This window comes from Oncorhynchus mykiss, chromosome 11, assembly GCF_057628025.1.
Source record: "Oncorhynchus mykiss isolate SJ-2025 chromosome 11, ASM5762802v1, whole genome shotgun sequence".
Taxonomy (NCBI): domain Eukaryota; kingdom Metazoa; phylum Chordata; class Actinopteri; order Salmoniformes; family Salmonidae; genus Oncorhynchus; species Oncorhynchus mykiss.
Genome location: NC_143032.1, coordinates 61,344,797 through 61,368,099, shown reverse-complemented (window position 1 = coordinate 61,368,099; position 23,303 = coordinate 61,344,797). Strand labels below are relative to the sequence as shown.

Here is a 23,303-nt window from a genome sequence, read left to right as displayed (position 1 = left end):
TAAATGCATTTCTTTGAGTTGGATTGAAATTTATTATTTTTGGATGGAAGTATAATTTTTTAATTGGGTAAATGTATTATTTTAAGTTGGATTACAATTATATATATTTTTTTTTAACTCAAAATAATAACTTTACCCAAATTAATCAATAACCCTAACCCTAGCTCAACCCTAACCCTAGAAATAGCCCTAAACCTAAACCTAGCTTCATGTCCACACCCCTCCAAAAATAGACGGCTTGGAACGCAATCAATATCAATGTAAATTCTCATCAAATGATTGAGAAGTCTGAAATACGGGACAGATGTAAGTACTGCCCTGGGTAGAATTGTGACATCTGGTCACCATAGAGTCTAGGGCAACCATACTGAACAATAATATAAACGCAATATGTAAAGTGTTGGTCCCATGTTTCATGAGCTGAAATAAAAGATGCCAGAAATTTTCCATACGCACAAAAAGCTTATTTCTCTCAAATGTTGTGCACAAATTTGTTTACATCCCTGTTTGTGAACATTTCTCCTTTGCCAAGATATTCCATCCACCTGATAGGTGTGGCATATCAAGAAGCTGATTAAACAGCATTATCATTACACAGGTGCACCTTGTTCTGGGGACAATAAACGGCCACTCTAAAATGTGCTGTTTTGTCACACAATACAATGCCACAAATGTCTCAAGTTTTGAGGGAGAGTACAATTGACATGCTGACTGCAGGAATGTCCAGCAGAGCTGTTGCCAGAGAATTGATTCATTTCTCTACCATAAGCAGCCTCCAACATAATTTTAGAGAATTTGGCAGCACGTCCAACCAGCCTCACAACCGCAGACCACGTGTAACCACGCTCATAAAATGGATGACATCCTAAATGATGGGGTAAATGGCCTAAAGGTCACAATAACAAAATGGGTTGTTAAGTTCACATTCCTCTGGCTTTAAAGCAGTTAAGTTTAACTGCTCGTCTAAAGGCTGAGGAGTGAGTGAATGTTTGATCGACTGACATGTCTGCATATTCAGGAAATGTCTCTATAGGAGGTAGGATCACGTGACCAGGCTGCAATCAGAAGGATCCTTTGAAGCTACAAGTCATCTTGTAACGGTTGATTGCTATGTTGCAAGAGAGCTATTGTAATCATCATGCCCAATGTAGACATTGGCTAATGTCTAAAGTGCATATTAAGGATACAATCAAAATGTACAATGACGGTGAATTGCATTATTTTTCACATTATTGTAGGTAGAGCATCATAGCCATCTTCCCTCCAAAGCAAACTGGTATATTGTAGCTTACAACACATTACAACAGTTTCAAGACAGCTGACATGCTTCCAGAAAACGTTTTCTTGAATGCGAAAAAAAGGACCAAACCAGCTTTGAAAAGTAACTGTTGTTAAAAACATAACTCCAAGCTAAACGCTGAGTATAAAACGTTCATAGTGACAATCTGAGCTCAATGTCTCTGCTTCCCTTTGAATGTCTTACACCCTTGTCCTCTGTTAAACAAAGCATTTGCTGAGCACAGGTCATATTTGCTTGCATTTATTAATGTAACTACAACAAAACAGAGACTTCTCCAAGTTGGCTAAGCAGACCACTTAGCCAAGTTGTTACATTAGGATTACAACAGAGTGTGCTGGCACTGGTCTTAAAGTTTCAACTGAGACATTCCATTAAAGGTGCACTATGCAGAAATCCCTCCACCATTTCCTGGTTGCGAAAATTCTATTAGTTCGTCTAATTTCAGTTTATGTGACAAAACAAGCAAGTAAAGTATAGAATCATTGTACCATCTAAACCGCTGTTAAATATATTTTCCATAACCAAAAATATTGTATTTTCAACTGTGTGCAAAACCAAAAGTAAAAGACACAAAAACGAATCTCAAGAACGGGAAGCATAGAAATAGTGCACATAGAACAGATCTAACACTTCTTAAGGCATCAGCATGCTTCAGTTCAGCTGGTGCCTAGCCAAACTCGGCTAGGCCAGCTGAACAAGTGTGCTCGCATACTCCCTTAAGACCTTTGCTTGAAAAACAGGTAAAAAGCGGCAATAGTACCATTTGTCTATTTTGAGACACCGTAGCCTGTATACACTTCCTCAAAGTAGTCAGAATAAATCTAAGATAACTCAAGAAATCTGTCATTAATTGACGTTTTTCCCAAGGAGATCTTAGTCGCGCAATTCTACATCTAACTAAGATATTTGGTGCAAAACAAGTCGTCTCTTGTTGAATCACAACAAAAACTATTAAAGAATCCTTACGGTTGACCAACCACTGACGAAGGGGCGTAGACTTTGGCTACAGACTTCGGCTTGCCTCAAGAAAAAAACGTTTGCCCGAAACAACCGTTACCGAAGTCCAAAACAAACAAAAACATTTCAAAATGTCATAATATATGCACAAACTGTTCCTAACTGTTTTGGCTGGGAAGCATGAGGACGCCTTTAGACTTGCTTTCAATGAGAATGGCAGATCTATAACAGATTTCTATGTGAATTTTGGCAGGTCGCCCAAAAGGTTACATATTACAGCTTTAAAGGGTGTCTTTTGTAAATGACTGTGGCTTTGTGGTACTTGGTACAATTTGTCCCATTGCATATTTTCCTGGATCATAGTAAAGACTCAAATCCAGCATTATCTGATTGTAACGCAAAGAAAGGCCCTCTTTTGGCCAAGTGGCATACACATGCCATGCTGCCCAACAGTCTGGTCTTGAACCAAAGTGGACGTTGAATATGGTGGCTTCACACGCTCGTGAGAAATGGGAAACTGGGAAGTCCGACATGATTGTGTTCCAATGCTTTTGAAGTCTAAACAATTCTTCAACCACTAAGATTTTAGCTAGCAAGTTTGCTTAACATTGACAATAGGGTCAAACTAGCTAGATTATCAATATTGATAAGGTTGTATTTGTCAAATTGATTGTTTGAAAAGGTGAACGGTCAGTTTTGAAACATCACATCTCGAGTAACAACATTTTCTCAGTTTCCCACTTGTAATTCCAACATGGAGAGTCGTTCAAGTAAAATGTCCACTGGGAACTAGGAGCTTCTGATAACCTTGATAGCATGTGAACGCATATCACTATGAAGCTTTTGGATCTGTCTATGCTGTCTTCTCTGCCTCTCCATGGCTTCTCGAAGGTCAACAAAGTGAACCAAGGCTGAGAGCTGTAGCTGTTCTCTGCACAACTGATGCTGGTTCTCCCAGGCCCTACAGCTCCATGTCCTCCTCTCCAGCGCTGTGGGCACCTGCCCCTGGGCTGCAATACATAGGGGAGTATGTCTCCCCTGGGGTGTTTGTGGAGGTGAGGGAACCCAGAGAGGCACTAGGGCTCGGGGGTTGCCTGCTGCTAATCTGCTGCTTCCTCTGCCTCTGTAGGGAGTCCTTCAGCCGCCGGGCCAGCGCAACCTCTGGGGGGCGCCATACTACCAGCTCCATACAGGAGTGGCTCCTACAGTAACAGACGAGGAACAGGTGAGTCGACGAGACTGACAGAGAGAAATAAATAGTGGACATCTCCCAAAGTTATAACGATTATTCACTACTGGCTACAATGACAGATGGGTAGGTACTTCAATTAAAGGTTCCTCTAAGGTGGAGTATAAGAAGGAAAAGGTACGTACACAGACTGGGCCACAGTGTGGGGGAGGATGTCACTGATGCCACGCTGAAGCCCCTCCCTCAGACTGTCAGACATCACCAGCATGGGCCTCCTGGGTGCTGGCTCCACATCCAGGTCCTCATCGTCGTCATCATCCTCCAGGGTGATCCTGACAGAAACAGACTAACTTCACTGTGTGACAGTGTTTATACAGAGTGTGTAATGCACTGTGCAGACAAAATAAATGGTGGTAAAGCTGATACAAATCATATACAGTAATAAAGCACATAATTATGATGAGTTATGGCCAGTAGTCTGGACTCTCACATTTCCCCCATATGGTCTCATGACTCACCTCTCCTCAATCTCCTGCAGTCTCCTCTGTGCTGCCTCCACCTCCATGCAGGAGCCTTCTGCTTCTGGACAGGCCAGAGCGGAGGAAGACCCGGATAAGGGCAGCCCCAGGTCCTGAGTCCCCAGACAGGGCTGGGGGAGTGCTTGGCTAGATGATTCAGGTAGAGGGGGGATGCTGTTGCCTGGTGGCCAGTTATGAAACACTTTGGGGCTGAGGTAATCCAAAGGATCGCATCCTGCCTCTTCCATCAGCCTCCTCTTTTTGGCACTGCATCCTCTGGAGAACAAACATTGTTTTGAAGCAAATCATTTAACATTTGAAACTAAAATGCGCTTCAGAATAAACACAATGTTAATATTATTGATTTTTTTCCCATTCTTAACTTACTCGTCATCTGCTCTCCTCCTGTGCTTTCTCAGGCATCGTCTCTCCCAACTCCTGAAGGAATAGCAATAAGAGATAAAGAAATGGAAGTGAAATGTAATGTGTTAACAAGTCTGGTTCTGGCAAATCTCCTGTAAAGCACATGCTTACATATGTGTGTGTAGTGCAGTGCTCTCATCACTAGACTCCTCTACTCACGTGTTTGGGGGCAACACTCCCGGCAGGTGTTGACAGGTATTTGCAGGGCCAATATTGATCCCGATTTCAGTGACGTTGATAAGGCCAGAGAATGAGTACATGGCAGGCAACAAGCCCAGCTCACTGCTCATGGGGCTAGGATGATGCATGATGCCTCAGGTTTAGGTGAGGTGGAAGGTTTGAACAGAACTCTGGATGGTAGATGTGCAAATGGAAAACACAGGGAGGAGGATAAATTGAGTTTTCGAAGACTAATCTAAAATACAAAGATATATGATAAAAAAATGAACAATTTCACGGGTGGAATTTTTGGTACAGCAGGCATAACTGTTTTGGTCACCAATCCATCATAACAAATACTAACTCACTAGGGTATTGTGGCTAATGTTAGGTGCTAACGCAGAATCATGTAAATTGTTGTCACTCTTGGCTAGGCTAGCTGCCTTTTTTATATAAAGTTAGGAGGCCCTGAAACTGTAGCCAGCTGGCAAGCTTGCTAACACTAGCTAGCTACTTAAGTCAGCTGGCTAGCTAACTAGTAGCTATCTAGCAAACTTTATTTGGCAGGAAGAAACGCACAGTCTAAAGGGGGTTCACAACAACAGGCAGGTCATGTTGGACCTTGCTAGCTCAGTTAGCTAGCTTGCTAGCCATAGATAGCCGAGACGAATCTATTGCAGAAGAGGAAGGCAAACAAACGAATATTTTGCTGATTATAAAGGGCTACCTTTATTTAACTTGAACCTGATGCAGTTGGAACTTTTGAACGTATCTAGCTAGCAAACATACCTGTATCACTTTCACTGTGTTTATATAACGTTACCTCCTTATTTTCTCTGTCACGTGTTCCGCTTTTCTGAGAATCAATTCTGGGTTGAATGAATGCAGTTAGGCGCTAACAACAGTGAGCCAAGCACGATTCGCAAATGTTCATGAGGAATCGAGGCACGCAAAAAAAAACACTCGTTGACGTTCTAGAAAATAAGTGAGCACTTGCTTCTGGGACTTGTAGTTGTAAAGGGAAAATATGTTGTAGTTTATCAAATCACAGGTCATGTGACTCGACCATAAGAGCGATGTCAACATAAAATCAGTGTGTACCGAAATCTGTACCCAAACGCTTTCATAACGACAAGTTCGCTCTACAGGTAAGTGACGTATATCTTGACCATTACAAGAAGATTAGTAATGTTTGAAATGTAATGTTTGGGATATATCATCTGTGCCAACAAACAATAAGGTATGGATGGACACAGCATGTTATTTTCACTTCATAGTTGGCTACTGAACTTAAATCTATTGAGACCAGCTATGTTTTTTTCCTCTATAGGTTGGTCAGAATGTATATCCTATACATTCTTAGTGGACTGCTGGCACTGGTTGCAAGCAAACCCTGTGGTAACTATAATTTATCCCTGAAACACAATAACATCTGATTGGTAAACATGTGCATGCCTCTGTCTAGGCCTGAGTTTCCTCACAAATGTATTTACTCAAAACAAGTTATTCGAAGAGCCAGTTGGAAAGTATAGAGGTGGACCACGTACCAATTCATCCACTGGCAGTACTGTCAATGATTTTGCAATGGATTATTGGATGAGTTTGAATAGATAATCCACAACCCCTCTTGTTGAACAAATCTCCTGTGATGCAAATAATCTCACATGTGTCCTGTCACCTCTGCTCTGTTGATGTTCTGTCATTTGATGCACAGAATGTATTTCATGTCGCTAAGGTGTTCTTATCAGTACATGTCTATGTCAGTGCCTGCAAAACCCCACTGGCACTGGGCAGAATCTCAATTGCATACTCCTTGTGTCCTCTAGCCTCCTTCTCAAAACCCAGTGGAGGAGATCAGAGAAGAGGGAGAGTGGGTTTTGAGAAGGAGGCGAGGAGTGTGCAATTGAGATTCTCTCTGAGCCGGTTGTACTTGTCATGTGTCAATTACATCAAGGTGACCGTTGGAGAAGGCATTCTTAGGACACATTGGTTGCCTTGTGGAAATTCCTTTTGGTTATTAAGTTGCTAAGGTCTTTGCTTCTCCATTGTGTGTGCATGATTGCTGATACAGCACAGGAAACACACTGGTTGTGCAATGCTTTGACCTCGATGACACTTTATATGATCTCAGTGAGCACACAACAGGTCTTTTGTTGTCTTACTGTGGGTTTATTAGTCATATCTCATATCTCTTGGTAACATTGGAAGGTATCCTTAGGCAAGTTATTTAACTTGTGGTTATGCTAAACGTGAAGTGATTTTACTTCCATACGGCATCATTTTCTTGTTTCTTCAGTTTTCAATCTGTATTGTGTGTCCAGATCCTGTAGGATCAGAGCCTGGTGAGCTGCTCCTCTCACTCAATAAGAATCTGCTGCGTTCTCTGGAGGATGAAGGAACGTCCCCCAATCCCAGTGTGCACCTGGCCCTGCGCCTGTCCACTCACCACAACCTTGGCATGGAGAGTGATCACCTGAATGCACTTAAAACAGATTTACACACTGACATTGAGAGGTAAAATAGCATGTTTATAAAGCCCTTCTTAGTAAGTGCAAACATCATTTTATGTATTCCTTGTCTTAAAAATGACCTGCAGTGTGGTTGTATTCTATTTCTTCTTTTCAGTTACAATTGATACTTTCAAATGGCCACTGGACTATTTACATTGACACTGCTGCTACTCGCTGTTTATTATCTATGCATAGTCACTTCACCCCTACCTACATGTACAAATTACCTCGACTAATCTGTACCCCTGCACATTGACTCGGTATCAGTACCCCCTGTATATAGCCTCGTTATTTTATTGTTTTACATTGTATTATTTTGTACTTTAGTTTATTTGGTAAATTTTTTTTTTTTACTCTTCTCGAACTGCACTGTTGGTTAAGGGCTTGTAAGGCAGCATTTCACAGTAAGGTCTACATTTGTATTTGGAGCATGTGACAAATAGTTTGATTTAAGATTATATTGAATAATCTTTACCCTTCAAAAACCTTCCATCTCTCCGCCTTACCCTGTATCCTCTCTTTTCAGCTCTCTGACCAACAGCCAGCCAGTGGTGGGTCTCCTGGCCCTGTACACTCTGGCCCTGAAGGCCTCCTGCTACGACCTCAACACCTTGACCTTCACTGTCAATCAGAGGAGCGAGACCCTGCTGACTCATCTCAAGAGACAGATGGAACTGGAGAAAGACCACATCGCCTGTAAGCCTCCTCATTCCTCCATCTATCTCTACCATCTTTGTTAATGCTCTATAAAATGTCTGCCATTCTTTGTTTGTTCTCAGTTGCTGTTAATTATTTTGTCTGCTATGTCTGTCTTTCTCTGCTGCAGTCAGCCAGCGTCCTCTGACTAACTACTACCAGTATTCTCTGGGCGTGCTGGCACTGTGTGTGAGTGGAGTTAGAGTCAACTCTCACGTCAGCAACAAGCTCATCAGGGCTGTAGGGCATGGACATATCAAACATGAAGCCTCCGATAGCATTGGTAAGTCTGACCTAGGAAATTCAGTAGCCTCTCCCTACTCTGAATCTGTTTTTCTATAGTTAAGCTGTTTAAAAATGTAATTCACTCACACTGGCTCCCTCCCAATTAGATTCTATATAGGTGATTTCATGGAGATGACTCTATAGCCTTGCTTAATCCCCTCTGTCCTTTTTTAGACACGTTTGCCATGGCTGGGATGGCCCTGCAGTGCCTGAAGGAGTCTGACACCCAGGTGCAGGATGCGGCTCTGGACAAAGCCCTGGACCTCATCAAGCTGAAGCTACTGGACTCCCAGCGGGCTGATGGTCACATGGGCAATGAGTTCAGCACAGGCCTGGCAGTGCAGGTAAGGACTGGGCCACTTCCCCTCTCGAGGCCTATATTAACATGTGCAGCATTTAAGTAAATGACTGATTGGTGCAATACAAGCATTTCGCATGCCAATAACATGGTGTCCCAGGCCCTGCTGGCGATGGGCAGCCAGGTGCAGGAGTGTGCTAGCTCCATGGAGGCCATGAGGTCAGATGTGAGGAAGGGAACCTATCTCAACCCCATGGCTATGTCCCAAACTCTGCCTGCTCTCCAGCAGAAATCCTATCTGCAAGTCAAGGGCAAGGAGTGCCGCAATGAGGATGGCAAGTGCTGCATTATCACCTAACCAAATAGTGGTCAATCTGTTTTTGAGGTGTGAGCCTCCTCACAATGCTTTTTGTGGTTTTCCTCTGCAGACAGCCTGGTCCTGGAGGCCAGGGAGCCAGTGACGGTGTTACAGAGTCATACCAACGTAGCCCTGAAGGTGGAGGTGGTCAAATCGCATGGGGCATCTGCTGTCTATTCTGTGGATGTGCCAACGGGCACCTCGTTGGTTGATGCCCTTGAACTCCTTCAAAAGACCAACATTGACTTCACGTGAGTTAATGGGGCGCTTCTGTTTTTTTGGTTGAGACATTAATCAAGTTCCAAATGTATACTTTTTGGTGAGCTAATTTGTCTTGTATAAAAAATAACTTTATATAACTTCCCAGTGTTGTGAATAGCTTAAAGTGTCCTATCATAAGTAGAACATGATGAATTGTCCTCCTTGTTCCATCCTCTGCCTACACTGCAGGTTTGAGAAGGAGACCAGCCTTTGGGGACCTTTCCTGAGTGTGGTGAATGGGGAACTGGCTAGACAGACCGACCGCAGATACTGGCACCTCTCCTCAGACGGCAACACTCTCAGCCAGGGTAAGAACACAGAGGGTTATGTGGCATAGTCAACACACAAACAAATGCACATGCAAAAGATAACTTTCTTATGTCGTTTACTAGTTATTACTCAACAATACAATTAATGTCTTAACTGCTTTGATCTAAACATTGATTTCCTCACTATTGTGACTAAAAATCAATGATTTGTTTCTCTATTAGGTATCAAAGATTTCAAGATTGAGACGGCTCAACAGATCACCATCAAAAACACCAGATACTGAGAATTAAAATGTGTGAATCACAGTGATTGACAAATGTGTCATGTCAAATTATCTGATGGGAAAGCAATCCAGCTCAAAAATGTGCTTTATACTGTCATGTACTGTATGAGATTTTTAGGAGTAAAAAATCGGAGATTTTAGGATCCTCAAAGGTTTGCAACATCTTTTATGGACTTGATTCAGTCCCCTGGGGAGTGAAAATTCACTGTTTTAGCAGAGGCAATCGACTCGATAAATTTTTACTTCTACCTCTATGGATTATTTTACTACACACATTCTGTGAATTCACATTTTATAGAGAGGTATAACAAGGCAATTATATTATCTGTTAAATGCGTGGTTTGAACGTTTTTGCATTTGAAGAAACAACATGATAATAAACCTTTGGATAAACTTGTCTGCTTTATTTTGCTAGTTGTTACAGAAATATGATAGCAAAATATCCAGACATTTTAGCTCTATTGTCTTAAGGGTTGGGGTGGACAGTGTACCAAAAAAAAGTAGGCTGAGCCTATACTACAGTAATAGTAAATAATTATGTGAAGGTGAGAATGAAATAAAACTCAAATCACCTCCTCACCCTTACATTTCACACCCAGAATCAACAGCAGGTGGCAGTAGCTATGCACCAGCTAAGATTATTTTTAACTCGACAACCGGAAATGCAGGGCTGCTGTCCAAAACATCCGACTTTAGCAAGCGTGTGACAAATTAAGACGTCTGAGAAGCCAAAAATAAATAAAACGCAGCCTTTAGAAGAGCATTAATTAAACTTGTATGACGGCGCTGTAAAATATATTTTAATGTAATGATGTTCAAATCATACCTCTTGTGTATGCTATTTAATGGCCGAACTTGGCATTGATTTATTGTGACAGCTAGCTAACGTTACTGTAGCCCCAAACAGTTTGTTTGACCTAGCGATAGCTAGCCATCTGGTCACTAATGCCATGTACTCATTCTACCGGTTCCTGGTGTTGAATCTGATTTCCCATTGTAAAAACCTCACAGTCTCGTTGCGATATATCGGATCGGTTAAGCGGCATGTTTTGAGAACCCGCCGAGACGAAAATCCAATGCTTCTCTACTCAACAATTGCGAGAAGGGCGACCAACCTCTGCCTGTTGCGCTCACCACACTGTCATTCAAGCACCGGGCCAATGGACGACATTAACCGAGTTAAGAGGGTCTCTATTGAAGGCAACATTGGTAAGAGTGAACATGATTTTCAGGCAGTTGGAGTAAATTTGAGGTGACGAGTAGAATATTGACTTGAGGAAGTTGATCATGGAGAAGATGGCGGAAACTGGGGTTTTGTTTGAAACTGTTTAGTGAGTCCGGTGGAGCTAATAGTACAGAAAGTGAGAATGAGTGGCGAAGAAAAGGGGAAACAAAAGAAGTAACGCTGTGGTGTAAAATAGGAAACTATACTTTTTTGTTGTGAGGGATTTGGATCAATGCTACTTGGGAAATCCGTTTAACGTCTCAAGGAAAATCTGTAATGTGTTTGTTGGAGGAAAGTGTGGAGTCGGTGAGAGTCACAGGAAGTGGTCGTATTTAGATTTTTTTTGTGTCTGCCGAGCAGAAGAAGCGTGCTTTAAGACTCAAAAAGATATAGGAGTGAAATATTTCCTGTATGAATTTTCGTAGCCAGGCGCATATCAAGGGAGTTATTTCTGGGGTGGCGCAGGAAAAAGGCAGAGGATATTACTGAAGACATCGATGGAGTGGTTGGTTCACGTCGACTGACCTGTATGGTGGATGGAAAAATGAATTAACTTCATCCATGCTATTGTTCTTTGATGAAGTCTCTCCCTTCTCATATAAAGTTAGGATTTGTGAGATACCCTGTAAGAGCTTTTGTGCACACGTCCCTTCAGTGTCATACATGTAAAATATTTGGTCATGTGTGCAGAAGGGAAGAGTATCTGTGCCAGATGAAGTGAAATGCTGCAACTGTAAAGGTGAACATGCCCCTGAATTCCTGGAGTGCCCTGTTAGGGTGAAGGCGAATGAGGTGGCAAGGGTAAGGAGTGTCCAGCGTGTCTCCTATCTAGAGGCGGTGAGAAGAACAAGTGGCAGGGAAGAAACAATGATAGTAGAGCCACCACAACCAGTGAAGGGTCCTCATCAACTTAGGGATTGTGAAATGCTACATGTTAAGGTGGACTTGGTATTATTTATTGCAATGGTCATAAACTGTACAGCATAAGCGGAGGAGAAGTCTAAGAAAACGGGAATTATTGTGAATGCCACTGAACGTTTTTTGGGTCTTCGTGATCCGCAGCCGAGGCCGGGCAAGAATTCCTGTCGGTGAATGTACTGCCATCACAGGCCCCTGAGCCTGTGTAGGGATGTATTTTGGAGTGGACTGTGACTGAAGAAGTGGGATGGGTTTTCTTAGTTGATGTGTTTTATTTTGTATGTTGTTGTTTTCCCACTTTCCCGCAATGTTTTTTTTTTGTTGTCTTATTCAATATCCCGTCCAGCTGGTGGCGGTAATGCACCATTAAGGTTGGATGCCAACCGCCGTTAAACCCCATCGAAGAAGAGTATTGACTTGTTTGGGTTGGTGATGCTGTTCTTGTTCTATGCCATCTTCAGCGGTAGGAAAGTCGACATTCGCGCAACTCCTGCAGTTTGCTGGCCAAGACTGGGAAGTGGTTCCTGAGCCCGTGGGGAAATGGCAGAGCATCGAGAGTGGGTCTTCACAAGTAAGTTAATCACCAATGTTGACAGCTTATGAATGTGGGTCATGAATGGTCACGTATTCATATGCCATATTATTAAAGATAGTTTACATTCAGTCTCCTTAAATTAAATGTTGTTAGCTACACAATCAATAAGAGAGACGGGCTGGGGAAAATCCTTGTTTATTGTATGTTTTATCTAATTGCTTGGTCACTTTGTTCTGGCCCATCTCATCAGCAGAAGGTCAGTAACCTGTTGGATATGATGTACCAGGACCCTCAGCGCTGGTCCTACACCTTTCAGACCAACTCCTGCATGAGCCGCATGCGCACCCAGCTGCAGCCACCACCAGCACACCTGTTCAGAGCAGAGGGCGTCCCTGTGCAGGTCTTTGAGCGCTCTGTGTACAGTGATAGGTAAGAGGATGGGGAGAGGGCAATTGATGCTGCTGCTTGATAGTTTGTGCAGCTGTGCCCATGCTGCCCGTCTCCATTGCCTCCCCATACACATTTCATTTCTTCAGGTATGTATTTGCCCTGAACATGTTTGAGCTGGGCTGCATCAACTCTACTGAGTGGGCTGTCTATCAGGACTGGCATTCCTTCCTGGTGGAACAGTTTGGCCGTCAGGTGGAACTGGAGGGCATAATTTACCTCCGAGCCCCCCCACAGGTACAGCCTTACATTCACTCTAGTATAAGTTGCTTTTATCAAGGGTGACTCACAAGCCATACAGCATTTCCTAAATATAATTAAATATGAGTATCTGTACACATGTGAGTACAACTCCGCCGAAGGTTTTGGGAGGTTACAGTTGATGTTTTGTAGTAGATTGTGTAAGGTTTGGATTGTGTTTGTGTTCCTGTCAGAAGTGTATGGAGCGTCTGGGACAACGGGGGCGGGTGGAGGAGAAAGGAGTGCAGCTAGACTACCTGGAGAAACTACACACCCAGCATGAGAGGTGGCTCATAGACAAGAGCACTAAGTGAGTACACAACATGTTTTGACAAACTAACATATCCTGTTGTTCCACTCAGTTTTTATTATGTGAGACCTTGATTGTTATGAAGTGATGATGCTAAGATCTTTTGAGGTGAATTTTCAGCAATGGTCAGTGTAATTCTGAAGGTTCTTGGGTGTTGTAATGGTCAGTGTTTCATACAGTGACTTTCTCTCCTTAGGCTGCACTTTGAGCAGTTGACCCGGGTGCCTGTATTGGTGCTGGATGCCAGTCTAGAGTTTGAGGAGGACCCTAAGGTGTGGGCCAAATTTATCACACAGGTATGTGACTCATATTTTTTTCTACTTTCATGCACAACTACACACACATGCAAATACCTACCTCTTGATCTGAAGGTTGTACCACAGTTTGACGGTCATATCTAGATGGGATACGGCTTTTGTCAAATTATGTATTTTTGGTGCGTTTTCGCGAACCCTAACCCATTTCCTCACCTTAAACCAAGTCTCCTAACCTGCTATGTTAATTCTACTTACCTGCTGTAGAAGTTCTCTTTAACCTACTACGAAAAGTCAATATTGGGCTTTCGACTCTGTCACTCACCTTATTCTTATTGGCAGACTCAATAGCCTTGATTTCTCAAATGACTGCCTTGCCTGGTTCACCAACTACTTCGCAGACAGAGTTCAGTGTGTCAAATTGGAGGGCCTGTTGTCCGGACCTTTGGCAGTCTCTTTGGGGGGACCACAGGGTTCAATTCTCGGGCCGACTATTTTCTCTGTATATATCAATGATGTCGCTCTTGCTGCGGGTGACGATGTCGTCTACAAAATAGCTTCCAATACTCTACTCAGCAAACTGGATGCAGTCTATCACAGTACCATCCGTTTTGTTACCAAAGCCCCTTATACCACCCACCACTGCGACCTGTATGCTCTAGTCGGCTGGCCCTCGCTACATATTTGTCGCCAGACCCACTGGCTCCAGGTCATCTAAGTCTTTGCTAGGTAAAGCTCCGCCTTATCTCAGCTCACTGGTCGCGATTACACCCACCCGTAGCACGTACTCCAGCAGGTATATCTCACTGGTCATCCCCAAAGCCAACACCTCCTTTGGCCGCCTCTCCTTCCAGTTCTCTGTTGCCAGTGACTGGAATGAATTGCAAAAATGGCTGAAGCTGGAGACTCATATTTCCCTCACTAACTTTAAACATCAGCTATCTGAGCAGCTAACCAATCGCTGCAGCTGTACATAGTCCATCTGTGAATAGCCCACCCAATCTACCTACCATATCCCCATATTGTTTTTATTTACTTTTCTGCTCTTTTGCACACCATTATCCCTACTTGCACATCATCTGCTCATTTATGACTCGTGTTAATCTGCTAAATTGTAATTACTTCGCTACTATGGCCTATTTATTGCCAACCTCCTCACACCATTTGCACACACTGTATAGGCTTTGTTTCTATTGTGTTATTGACTGTACGCTTGTTTATTCCATGTGTAACTGTGTCATTTGTGTCGCACTGCTTTGCTTTATGTTGGCCAGGTTGCAGTTGTAAATGAGAACTTGTTCTTAACTAGCCTACTTGGTTAAATAATATATGAAAAATATATATATTGATAGAAGTTGTATCCCTTCTAGACAACCCAGTTGGACCACATGGGGGAACTTATGACAGTCTTGCTGTTGGAAAACGTTTAACTTGGCTTCAAAGACCTGAATTTTTACCTTATTGTTTGTCTTCAATATTAGTAGTAAGGTGCTAATATGTCATTAACATTTGATGTTTTCCCATTTGAATATTTCTGATGTCTTGTGTGTTTGATATGAAGTATTTATTGGAGTTGTATGAGGTTGTTTTATATATTGGGTTCTTGGTCTCTTATTTCCCTCTACTTAGGTGAAGGACTTCTTCAGTGGACTATGAGGTACAGTCAGTTGTGCGGCTATGAACTCCATGGGATCAAGATATCTGCAACCATTTGGACCTCAGTCAGTATATGGCATTTGCAACTGTTCTGTCTGATTTATCCCCCACATCCTTTCACTATATCCTCACTTATTTTGGGGTATGTCAGACTTCCAATTGTGGGGTTTCCGTTGGCTAATTACAGATTTTAGAATGCAGTTTGTGAATATAGAATCAGATCTATATTGGACCATATTCAACATAAATAAAGAAGCAGATTTTGGATTGTTATCTGGGAACTGTAAAAAAATAAATAGGCCACAATCTGATGCAAAATTGTCTGGTGTTGTGGGAATTCTAACCAATCAGGAGAGACTTTCTTCATACAATCATACTTTAATATCAAGCAATTATGGAGCTGGTCAATGTTAAGGTCTTAGAGTGGACCTAAAAATGGTTCCACCCCTCCCCGGCAGATCACCTTGTTTTCTTCGTGGCTATGTGTATCGGGTCATAGCGCACAAACAAGTAATGTTAGTTCCGTTACTCCTCTGTTCAAACCAGACTCTGTTCACCTCATATCTCCACACAGCTGTGCCTTGAAATATATGAGAAGAACGGGATGACTGAGACACTGGTCACTCTCAGGAGGCAGAGTGGAAAAATACCTTCAAACAGACAGTGGAAATGTACAGGTTTAAGGCTCATACAGCACATGTGCATAAAAGTTTAGCATTAAGAACTATTAAAGTAATTCTTCATCACATTGTCTCTGCTACTGTATACAAGATTAAGTAGTCTGTTACAGATGTTGTTTCTCCTCTATATTGGTTTCGACTTCAATGTTACTTTGGGTATTTAGTTATTTACTTATTCCTGTATTTATGGTGTCAGAGTTGCATCCTATTTGAGCTGCTTTGACATGTAATTCAGAATACCACATCAATAAATATTTTGTAGCCAAATCTGATAAAAGGTAAATTAATAAATTGAATTAAAGTTGTAGTGGTTTATTTAATTATTTTGTATACCTTTTTTAGATTTTGTTATTATCGAGTATAAGCTTTATTTACCAATGTCTTCATTCTAACGCAGTATAAATTGGTTCAGATTCACAGTTGACCAATTCAACAACATGCAAAATATTGCTTTAGAAACGTGGACATCCGGTTTCGAGAACTAATCTTGGAGAATTTAATAATTCAACTAAAACTAATGTAGGCCTCCGCCAATTTCAAAAGATATACGTTTTCAGGTATTAAATTCCAATCAGTTAATATTTTCCCACGATCAATGGATCCGATACTTTGGAAAGCATCAATTGCATGGCTTTTACTACCTAATGTAAGTACGTCAATAGGTTTCGATTTAATAATATTGATAGGCAGAAAACTGATAAATAATTGTTTTACTACTGTCAAGAATCTTTGGTCATGCGAGTTTTTCATGAACATTTTCAATTGACTTTTGTTTAATGTTTTAAAAAAGGCGGCAAGAATGATGCAGGGAACTTTAATGAACTATTCAATAGTAATGACTATTTAGAAACAAGCAATGGTATACATAACTGGTTAATAAAAACGATGTGTGTCTATTAGTGGAATCTTAATCTCCACATGGCTTGTCTAATGAAAATAGTTTGAAATGTTTTAACTGATATTACTGTTTTTTAAAGTGTGAAATCAAAAGGGGTTCTAACAGCTAGGATCATCCATCAACTAGGAGTATAGTCCTACGACCTAATGAATGTAAATGTCTGGATAGTTTCGACAGACAATGACCTTGGCTAAATGCTGTCTTGTTGTCGTCCCTCTGATGTGCACTGGGGATCAATCAGAGAGTTGTTAAGATGGCTGGAGTCAAAGGGCAGCTGTCCACTATAAATGCCCTGTCTGGACTTCTGTCTGCTCACAGCATCATTTCAAACCAAGACAAGCTAGAAGGAGGCTGACTAGTTGATGCCATCTTCTCTTTACTTTTCAACGTGACTTAACGCTACAGTGGAAACACCGCTTCTGTCAAAAATGGAATGCTTGGCATGGCTCGTCCTTTGCGCGCTCCTCATCTGCTTTTTCAGGCTTGGCAGTTCGGAGAAACTGTCGCACCATTCCCGGTATCACAAGAGCGCACCCGAGTCCACTTTAGGAAATCTAAATTCGTACCATCCCAGCAGGTACCCTCTCTACATGATGCAGCTGTACCGCTCCTTCAAGGCTGCAGACTCCTCACAGTCCACGGCTGTCAACACCGTCAGCGCAGCCGATGCCAGCCACTTACTGCGGCATTCTGACTCAGTCATCAGTCTCATAGCAAAAGGTGGGTATTGGTTTTAGTTTGTGTTAGGCATATTAAAACGTGTTACGCTCTATTGGAAACACTTTCAGGTTATTCTTATTTTGTTTCGTTGGTTTAGCATTTTGAATTTGCGTTTCAAACATTTGAACTGGCCATTCAGTTTGACACGTCTTTAACTTGTCACTTTTTGGACCAATAATACTTAGTTTGACGTGTGTATTGTAGTTTACGATAATGTGTGTTGGCTTGTAGTTCAAGCAAGCGTCCGAGCCAGGTTAGATCTCTTCACACATGTCCTCTCCATCACTGCCAGCCACTTTGGTTGTAGGGTGTGTTATCTGCGTTTATCAGATCTTCCCTCTTTACAACCCAGAAGTGTCACAATGCTTATTCGACTTTAAAGGCTTTTTTATGTGAGCGGGTGTGTGTGTGTATTAGCCCCTCAGACCGCTATACAAAAGGGGGTTCAATACACATCCTGCTCTCACCCTCTGCTGCCCTCTCCTCCCACTCCCTCCAAAGCTTTGACGTTTGTCTAGTAGGCTAGGCCGAGTGGTTTGGCTAGTTTGTGGTGACGTATACGTACGTTTTGTTGATGGTACACTGACTGTATTCAGCTGGTTTACTAACTTTGTTCGTTTCTTCCAGGTTGCCATCAAGTGGGTGAGAAATGGACCGTTACTTTCGACATGTCCTCCATCTCTGCGACTGACGATGTCCAGCTGTCAGAGCTTCGGGTCAGACTACCAGCTTTCTCCGCCTCCAAGCGCGTCACATTGGACATTTATCACTCGCGAAAGCAGGACTGCGATTCTGACACTGAAATGTGCCGCGATGAGCGCCTTCTTTTGGGCAGCTTTGGCGCATCGCCCAGTGACACCAAGTCTCCATTGAACGTTTTCAATGTAACAGCTCTGCTCAAATATTGGTTGCACCAGGGAGACGCAGTGACGGAGAGTCAAGAAGCAAGAGTTGGAGATGTGATGGAGGAAGATCACGGGAGTGGGGTAGATGGAGAGATCGACATGCCCTACATTAAACATTTTACGCACAGGCGAAGGAAGGTTCACCATCCGACAGCCGAACGGGTTATGATGGTTGTCTTCTCCAAGCACAACCTGCCTCGGGATGGCGAGAGCGCACCCACTCTCATCCGTACTGTGGAGCACTCCAAATACGCAATTTTGGACCAAGTCAGCGATGAAGCTCAAGGGCGACGCCACAAGAGAAACCGAATGGAGAGAGTGCGGATGGCTGGCGGAATTGCAGCGAATGCTACTGGGTCACTGGCTGAAGCCGTCCAACGCCCACTATGTCGGAAGGTGGACATGTGGGTAGATTTCGACCAGATCGGCTGGAACGAGTGGATTGTGTATCCAAAGCGCTACAACGCGTTCCGTTGCGAGGGCGAGTGCCCTACTCCGGTGGATGAATCCTTCAATCCCACCAACCATGCATACATGAAGGTAAGATATGAAAACAAAAACATACCTAAACCAAATGGAAACGTTTAAGTTCCTATGCATTTATGCTTAGTGCAGCTTTCCGTAAAATATGCTTATTTTCTTTTTCAGAGCCTGTTGAGACTGTACCATCCGGATCGTGTGGGGTGTCCCTCCTGCGTGCCTACGCGCCTCAGCCCGCTGTCCATGCTGTACTATGGTGATGAAGACCTGGTGTTACGGCATCATGAGGACATGATCGTGGAGGAGTGTGGCTGTCACTGATACACCAGCCATGTCACCTCACCCTGTAACCAAAAATACCACTTATTTAAAACGCTTCACTTAGAATGGCATGTTGTGCATCATGAAATGACTATTATTGAAGGTGTCCATCTGATTCAATTTATACTTCAGGCTGTTTGTGGTCTGTAACATGGAAGATCAATTTCTTTGATACTTACTATATCTTATACAGTCATCATATCATATCAGGTGTTCTTATCTGAAACAGCATTGCATCTTAGATGCGTCCTTAAATTGAGCCAATGTATTTACTTTATGATAAAGATGTACTGTTATTTATTTGAATATTTCAAGAAGAAAGACTTCACTTTTTTGGGTCGTACTTTGGCTGTATGCATTTATATCGGCGGTATTTAAGAAGTTTATAAAGGAATATTCTGCCAAAATGGTATCTTGTTATGATTACTTTGTCACTCATTTATTAAAGATATTTTTGTACATTGAAAAAAATATATATTAAAGCATTTTATTCTGTTCATCGAAGTGTGACATTTATTGATTTAATCCACTTAAGTGAGAAATGTAGGACATTTCAGTATTGTATTGGCCTGTATTTTTGACTGCCAAAAATCTATTCTGGGGTGAATTTAAATTTACCAAAAAAATAACCACTTATATTTAATAAAATTGAATGCAAGTCCTTTCAATGATTTGTTAATTTCATGTTCCCAAACGGTATTAAGTGATTTAATTGACAAAATTGTAATATTTAGCTCCATTTAATAATTTTAAGTTCTTGCAACAACTTGCCACTTGGCTCCGTTTAGAGGATTGTGGGTAATTCAAATTGTTTTGACTGATTTATTTTACTTTTCTCTTAGAACATGCATACAACTTGAATCAAATGTACATTTCTATATTAGTGTTAAAAGGTGCAATATGCAGAAATTGCTCTGCCATTTTCTGGTTGCTAAAAATCGAGTAGTTTGCCAAATTTTGTGACAAAGAAACATTCGGAGTGTAGAGAATATTTGTACCATCTAAACCACTGAATACATTTTCTATAACCAAAAATGTATTTTCAGCTGTTTGAAGCCGGTGTACAAAACCCGAAAGTTAGACACAAAAAGGAAACTTAAGAACAGGAGGCATAGAAATAGTACACACAGAATGGATCTACTGCTTCTCATCCTTGCTTTCAATGCGAATGACAGATTGATAACTCAGATTTCTACGTGAATTTGGTCGGGTTTATCAAAAAGTGAGATATTGCAGCTTCAAGCAGCTTGTTGTGGAGCATGATTGATATTCTATTGATGCATCCATGCCTCACTAACAAAAAAATCCCCATCAAAATCCGTCAGTTTAAGCTTTAGTTTTTTTTTTTTTGCATGGGCTGCAGCGGTCTAAGGCACTGCATCTCAGTGCAAGAGGCGTCGTCACTACAGCCCCTGGTTCAGATCCAGGCTTTATCACATCCGGCCGTGATTAGGAGTCCCATAGGGTGGTGCACAATTGGCCAAGCATCGTCCAGGTTTGGCTGGTGTAAGCGGTCATTGAAAATAAGAATTCGTTCTTATTAACTGACTTGCCTAGTTAAATAAAAGGTTAAAAAAAATTAAAAAACTCAATCAACCCTCCACATCCCTCCATGTCGGTCTTCCGCATCTGCGGTGGAAGGTGGCCGAGCCAAAAATCGGTCTTGTAACAAAAATGTCTGAACGGTTTTGCCTACAAACTATTTTGAACACTAGCGAAGCCTCTCACGAACAAGATGATGTTCTTAATTTTGCTCCATGACCCCCACAAGTATCACTAGTACTCATCTGAAGGTAACCTATACAAACGAACGGAAATCTCGAGGTAGTTTTGTGCTAAGAAAAATAAGTGGTAAGCCTAAACAATGTTAATATCTAATATATATATCTAATATTGATATTGTATGTAGATACAACTGTTTTTTTTACAGTGTACTTGAGAATAGGATGGCCCCCAACAAGCCTAATATGTTCTTAAACTGTCATGAACTGAACAAGACAAGCGTGTTTATGGCTTTTCAGACCAGTTACTTGTGAACTGCTTTACCATCCTCACCTGAAATCCACATATATGTTTATAGTATTACTGCACAGATTATGGGGAGACATCAGTGCCCCTTGTAAAAAGGCCCAGCCAAGCAATTTCCTAGTTGATTGTGTTCAAAGCAACGGGTGTAGGGAGGAAATGAACAGAGCAATGACTAGGAATGGGTCAAGACAGGGGTGGGGAATGGTGGAAAGAAAAGAACAGTTGTTTATTTTAGGGGTGCCAGGAAGCAAGAGTGACAGGAATGGGGGAATATAGACCCCCTAACAAGAGCAGAGTGGTGTTAGTGAAGCTACTGTGTGCATGGCCAGGAGGAGTGGTAAAGTGCAAAGTGTCGTTCCACATCTTCACACTCCCCTGCCCTGAAATTACACCTATCCTAAGTCTCTCTCTTAGCAAAAGGAAAGACACTGCCCTCAGATACAGTTTTAACCCGTGCACCAACTAAGAGGCAGGTTGCGTTCCAAAACTAAGCTGTTAATGTAATTTATGCAAGTACAGCCAAAAAAAAAGTGTGATCACAGACAGTCAAGAGGTCAAATCTGAATTCAAAGCTATTATCAAAGCCGCATTAACTAATAACTAAAGCTCAGTGTTCAGCCCAGATGAATAATCACTGTTGCCTCCATGACAATCCATGCTGATCAAGAGTAAAGCAATTTAAACAGGCTGATCTGTTGGGGTGACAAAAGTCTGTCATGGTCATTGGGTCCTCCTATGGCAGTGGTCATTATGGGGCCTGGGGTTGGACCCTTGAGTGTTTGTTCAGACACCACGGCAGGGCATGGGGAACTGGCCCAGTGGGTTTCCCGTTAGTGACAAGGAGCCAGGTGTCACAGCTTCTCTAGTACGTGTCGATTTTCACAAAACACTGAACCCTCATGAACAACCCCCTTCTGTTCCCCACCACACACACACATAACCCTGGTGGTCAGTCCATTGTTCAGATAGTCAAGTGGGCTAATATTGATGAAACACTTTATGTATCCTAAATGTTGTTTCACAATGTCCTATGCATAGCACCCTTACTTTTATTGGTACAGATTCCCACAGAGAAAAAAAAAGATTGACAGTGCATAGGATGTTATGCATTATTGAATTCTGACAGAGGAACATACCTTGGTTCCTGCTTGGCAAGTAGGGCATCTGGTTGACACTCCTAGTGGCTAGGCAGAATTAAGTGCTAGATTACAATTTGAAAAACGTCTGCAGGGCCTTGTGGTGTGGTGTGTCATTCTTGCTTTGTTCTGACTGGACCCGATACCCGACTTACTGCTAAATAACTAGTTTGACAGGGTCTCACAGACAGGTAATATCACAGTCGCTTGAAGGCTAAATGTCCCAATTTACATTGGGATTTATCAGAATATGTAAGTACCCATTTAATTTAATTCTCTAAATAACGAAGTCATGAATGTATCACCTCTAAAGCATATAATGGATGTTTAAAAAAAAGACAAACCTACTTTTAAAATAATCATAGGTCTTGTTGTTCAAGTTCTTCCATTTACAGCCAATATGAATCATAGGCTGCGTTTAGACAGGCAGCCCAATTCCGATTTTTTCCCCCACTAAATTGATCTTTTGACCAATCACATCAGATCTTTTCACATTAGACCTGTTCCAGAGCTGATTTGATTGGTCAAAAGACCAATTAGTGAAAAAAGATCAGAAATAAACTGCATTTCTAAAATCAACCATATAGGCCTACAGCTTATAACGTGCATACAGACAGTGTGGCTTTTGGATGAGAGGAAGGACATCATGGTGTGTATTGATTACTGCTTTCCAGGCTGCTGGTTCTGGAATGTTATCAGTTGCAAGAGGGAACTTCCTGAAGAATTCCACAGATGTAACTCCTGCAACACTACAAACACAGGACATTTACCGCTTTGCTTCACAGAAGAATGGAAGCGTGCCAGTGGATGTGTAGCTGCGGTGCCGATAGCTTCTGATGGATGTGAACAGTGACATCAAATTCAAACATTGTAGTGCGTTTTGAGTTCGAGCTAAATTTAACATTGACTAGAGGTAAAATTATCTAATGGCTTCATGTACATTTAAAATGAAACGTTTCAGGAAAAGCTGGAATTGTAATTTAGAACTCATAGTAACGATGTCTTTTATTTTACTGTTACATTATATTACCAGTGGAATAACC

General features: G+C 41.9%; 4 protein-coding genes across 8 annotated transcripts; 3 read left to right on the top strand and 1 right to left on the bottom strand.

Annotated features, from left to right (window-relative positions):
* Positions 1 to 1,524: 1,524 nt before the first annotated feature.
* Positions 1,525 to 5,531, bottom strand: LOC110536090 (coiled-coil domain-containing protein 117). 3 transcript variants are annotated; one of them, XM_021621636.3, is made up of 6 exons: positions 5,370 to 5,531; positions 4,547 to 4,737; positions 4,352 to 4,402; positions 3,965 to 4,240; positions 3,632 to 3,778; positions 1,525 to 3,459 (listed from the first exon to the last, which is right to left on the bottom strand). In XM_021621636.3, exons 2-6 carry the CDS (start codon positions 4,693 to 4,695, stop codon positions 3,219 to 3,221), a joined length of 864 nt encoding a protein of 287 aa, XP_021477311.3. In that variant the 5' UTR covers positions 4,696 to 4,737; positions 5,370 to 5,531; the 3' UTR covers positions 1,525 to 3,218. The 3 variants fall into 3 exon arrangements, with proteins under 3 accessions (XP_021477311.3, XP_021477310.3, XP_021477312.3); XM_021621635.3 differs by having other exon boundaries at positions 5,336 to 5,499; XM_021621637.3 differs by having other exon boundaries at positions 5,274 to 5,403.
* On the top strand, positions 5,418 to 9,900 carry LOC101268953 (transcobalamin-2). 2 transcript variants are annotated; one of them, XM_090190776.1, is made up of 10 exons: positions 5,418 to 5,694; positions 5,877 to 5,944; positions 6,868 to 7,060; positions 7,583 to 7,752; positions 7,883 to 8,035; positions 8,212 to 8,381; positions 8,496 to 8,674; positions 8,768 to 8,944; positions 9,144 to 9,262; positions 9,446 to 9,900. In XM_090190776.1, the coding sequence occupies exons 2-10, from the start codon at positions 5,887 to 5,889 to the stop codon at positions 9,505 to 9,507; spliced, it is 1,281 nt and encodes a 426-aa protein (XP_090046902.1). In that variant the 5' UTR covers positions 5,418 to 5,694; positions 5,877 to 5,886; the 3' UTR covers positions 9,508 to 9,900. The 2 variants fall into 2 exon arrangements, with proteins under 2 accessions (XP_090046902.1, XP_021477306.1); XM_021621631.3 differs by having other exon boundaries at positions 5,492 to 5,694; positions 8,496 to 8,670; positions 8,764 to 8,944.
* Positions 9,901 to 10,147: 247 nt separating this feature from the next.
* On the top strand, positions 10,148 to 16,079 carry dguok (deoxyguanosine kinase). Of its 2 annotated transcripts, none has more exons than XM_021621634.3 (7): positions 10,148 to 10,716; positions 12,112 to 12,221; positions 12,439 to 12,614; positions 12,722 to 12,869; positions 13,067 to 13,182; positions 13,379 to 13,478; positions 15,066 to 16,079. In XM_021621634.3, the coding sequence occupies exons 1-7, from the start codon at positions 10,458 to 10,460 to the stop codon at positions 15,090 to 15,092; spliced, it is 936 nt and encodes a 311-aa protein (XP_021477309.2). In that variant the 5' UTR covers positions 10,148 to 10,457; the 3' UTR covers positions 15,093 to 16,079. The 2 variants fall into 2 exon arrangements, with proteins under 2 accessions (XP_021477309.2, XP_021477308.2); XM_021621633.3 differs by having other exon boundaries at positions 12,436 to 12,614.
* Positions 16,080 to 17,098: 1,019 nt separating this feature from the next.
* Positions 17,099 to 19,595, top strand: LOC110536087 (nodal homolog). The gene is made up of 3 exons (XM_021621632.3): positions 17,099 to 17,390; positions 18,018 to 18,835; positions 18,944 to 19,595. The coding sequence occupies exons 1-3, from the start codon at positions 17,099 to 17,101 to the stop codon at positions 19,094 to 19,096; spliced, it is 1,263 nt and encodes a 420-aa protein (XP_021477307.3). The 3' UTR covers positions 19,097 to 19,595.
* Positions 19,596 to 23,303: the final 3,708 nt, after the last annotated feature.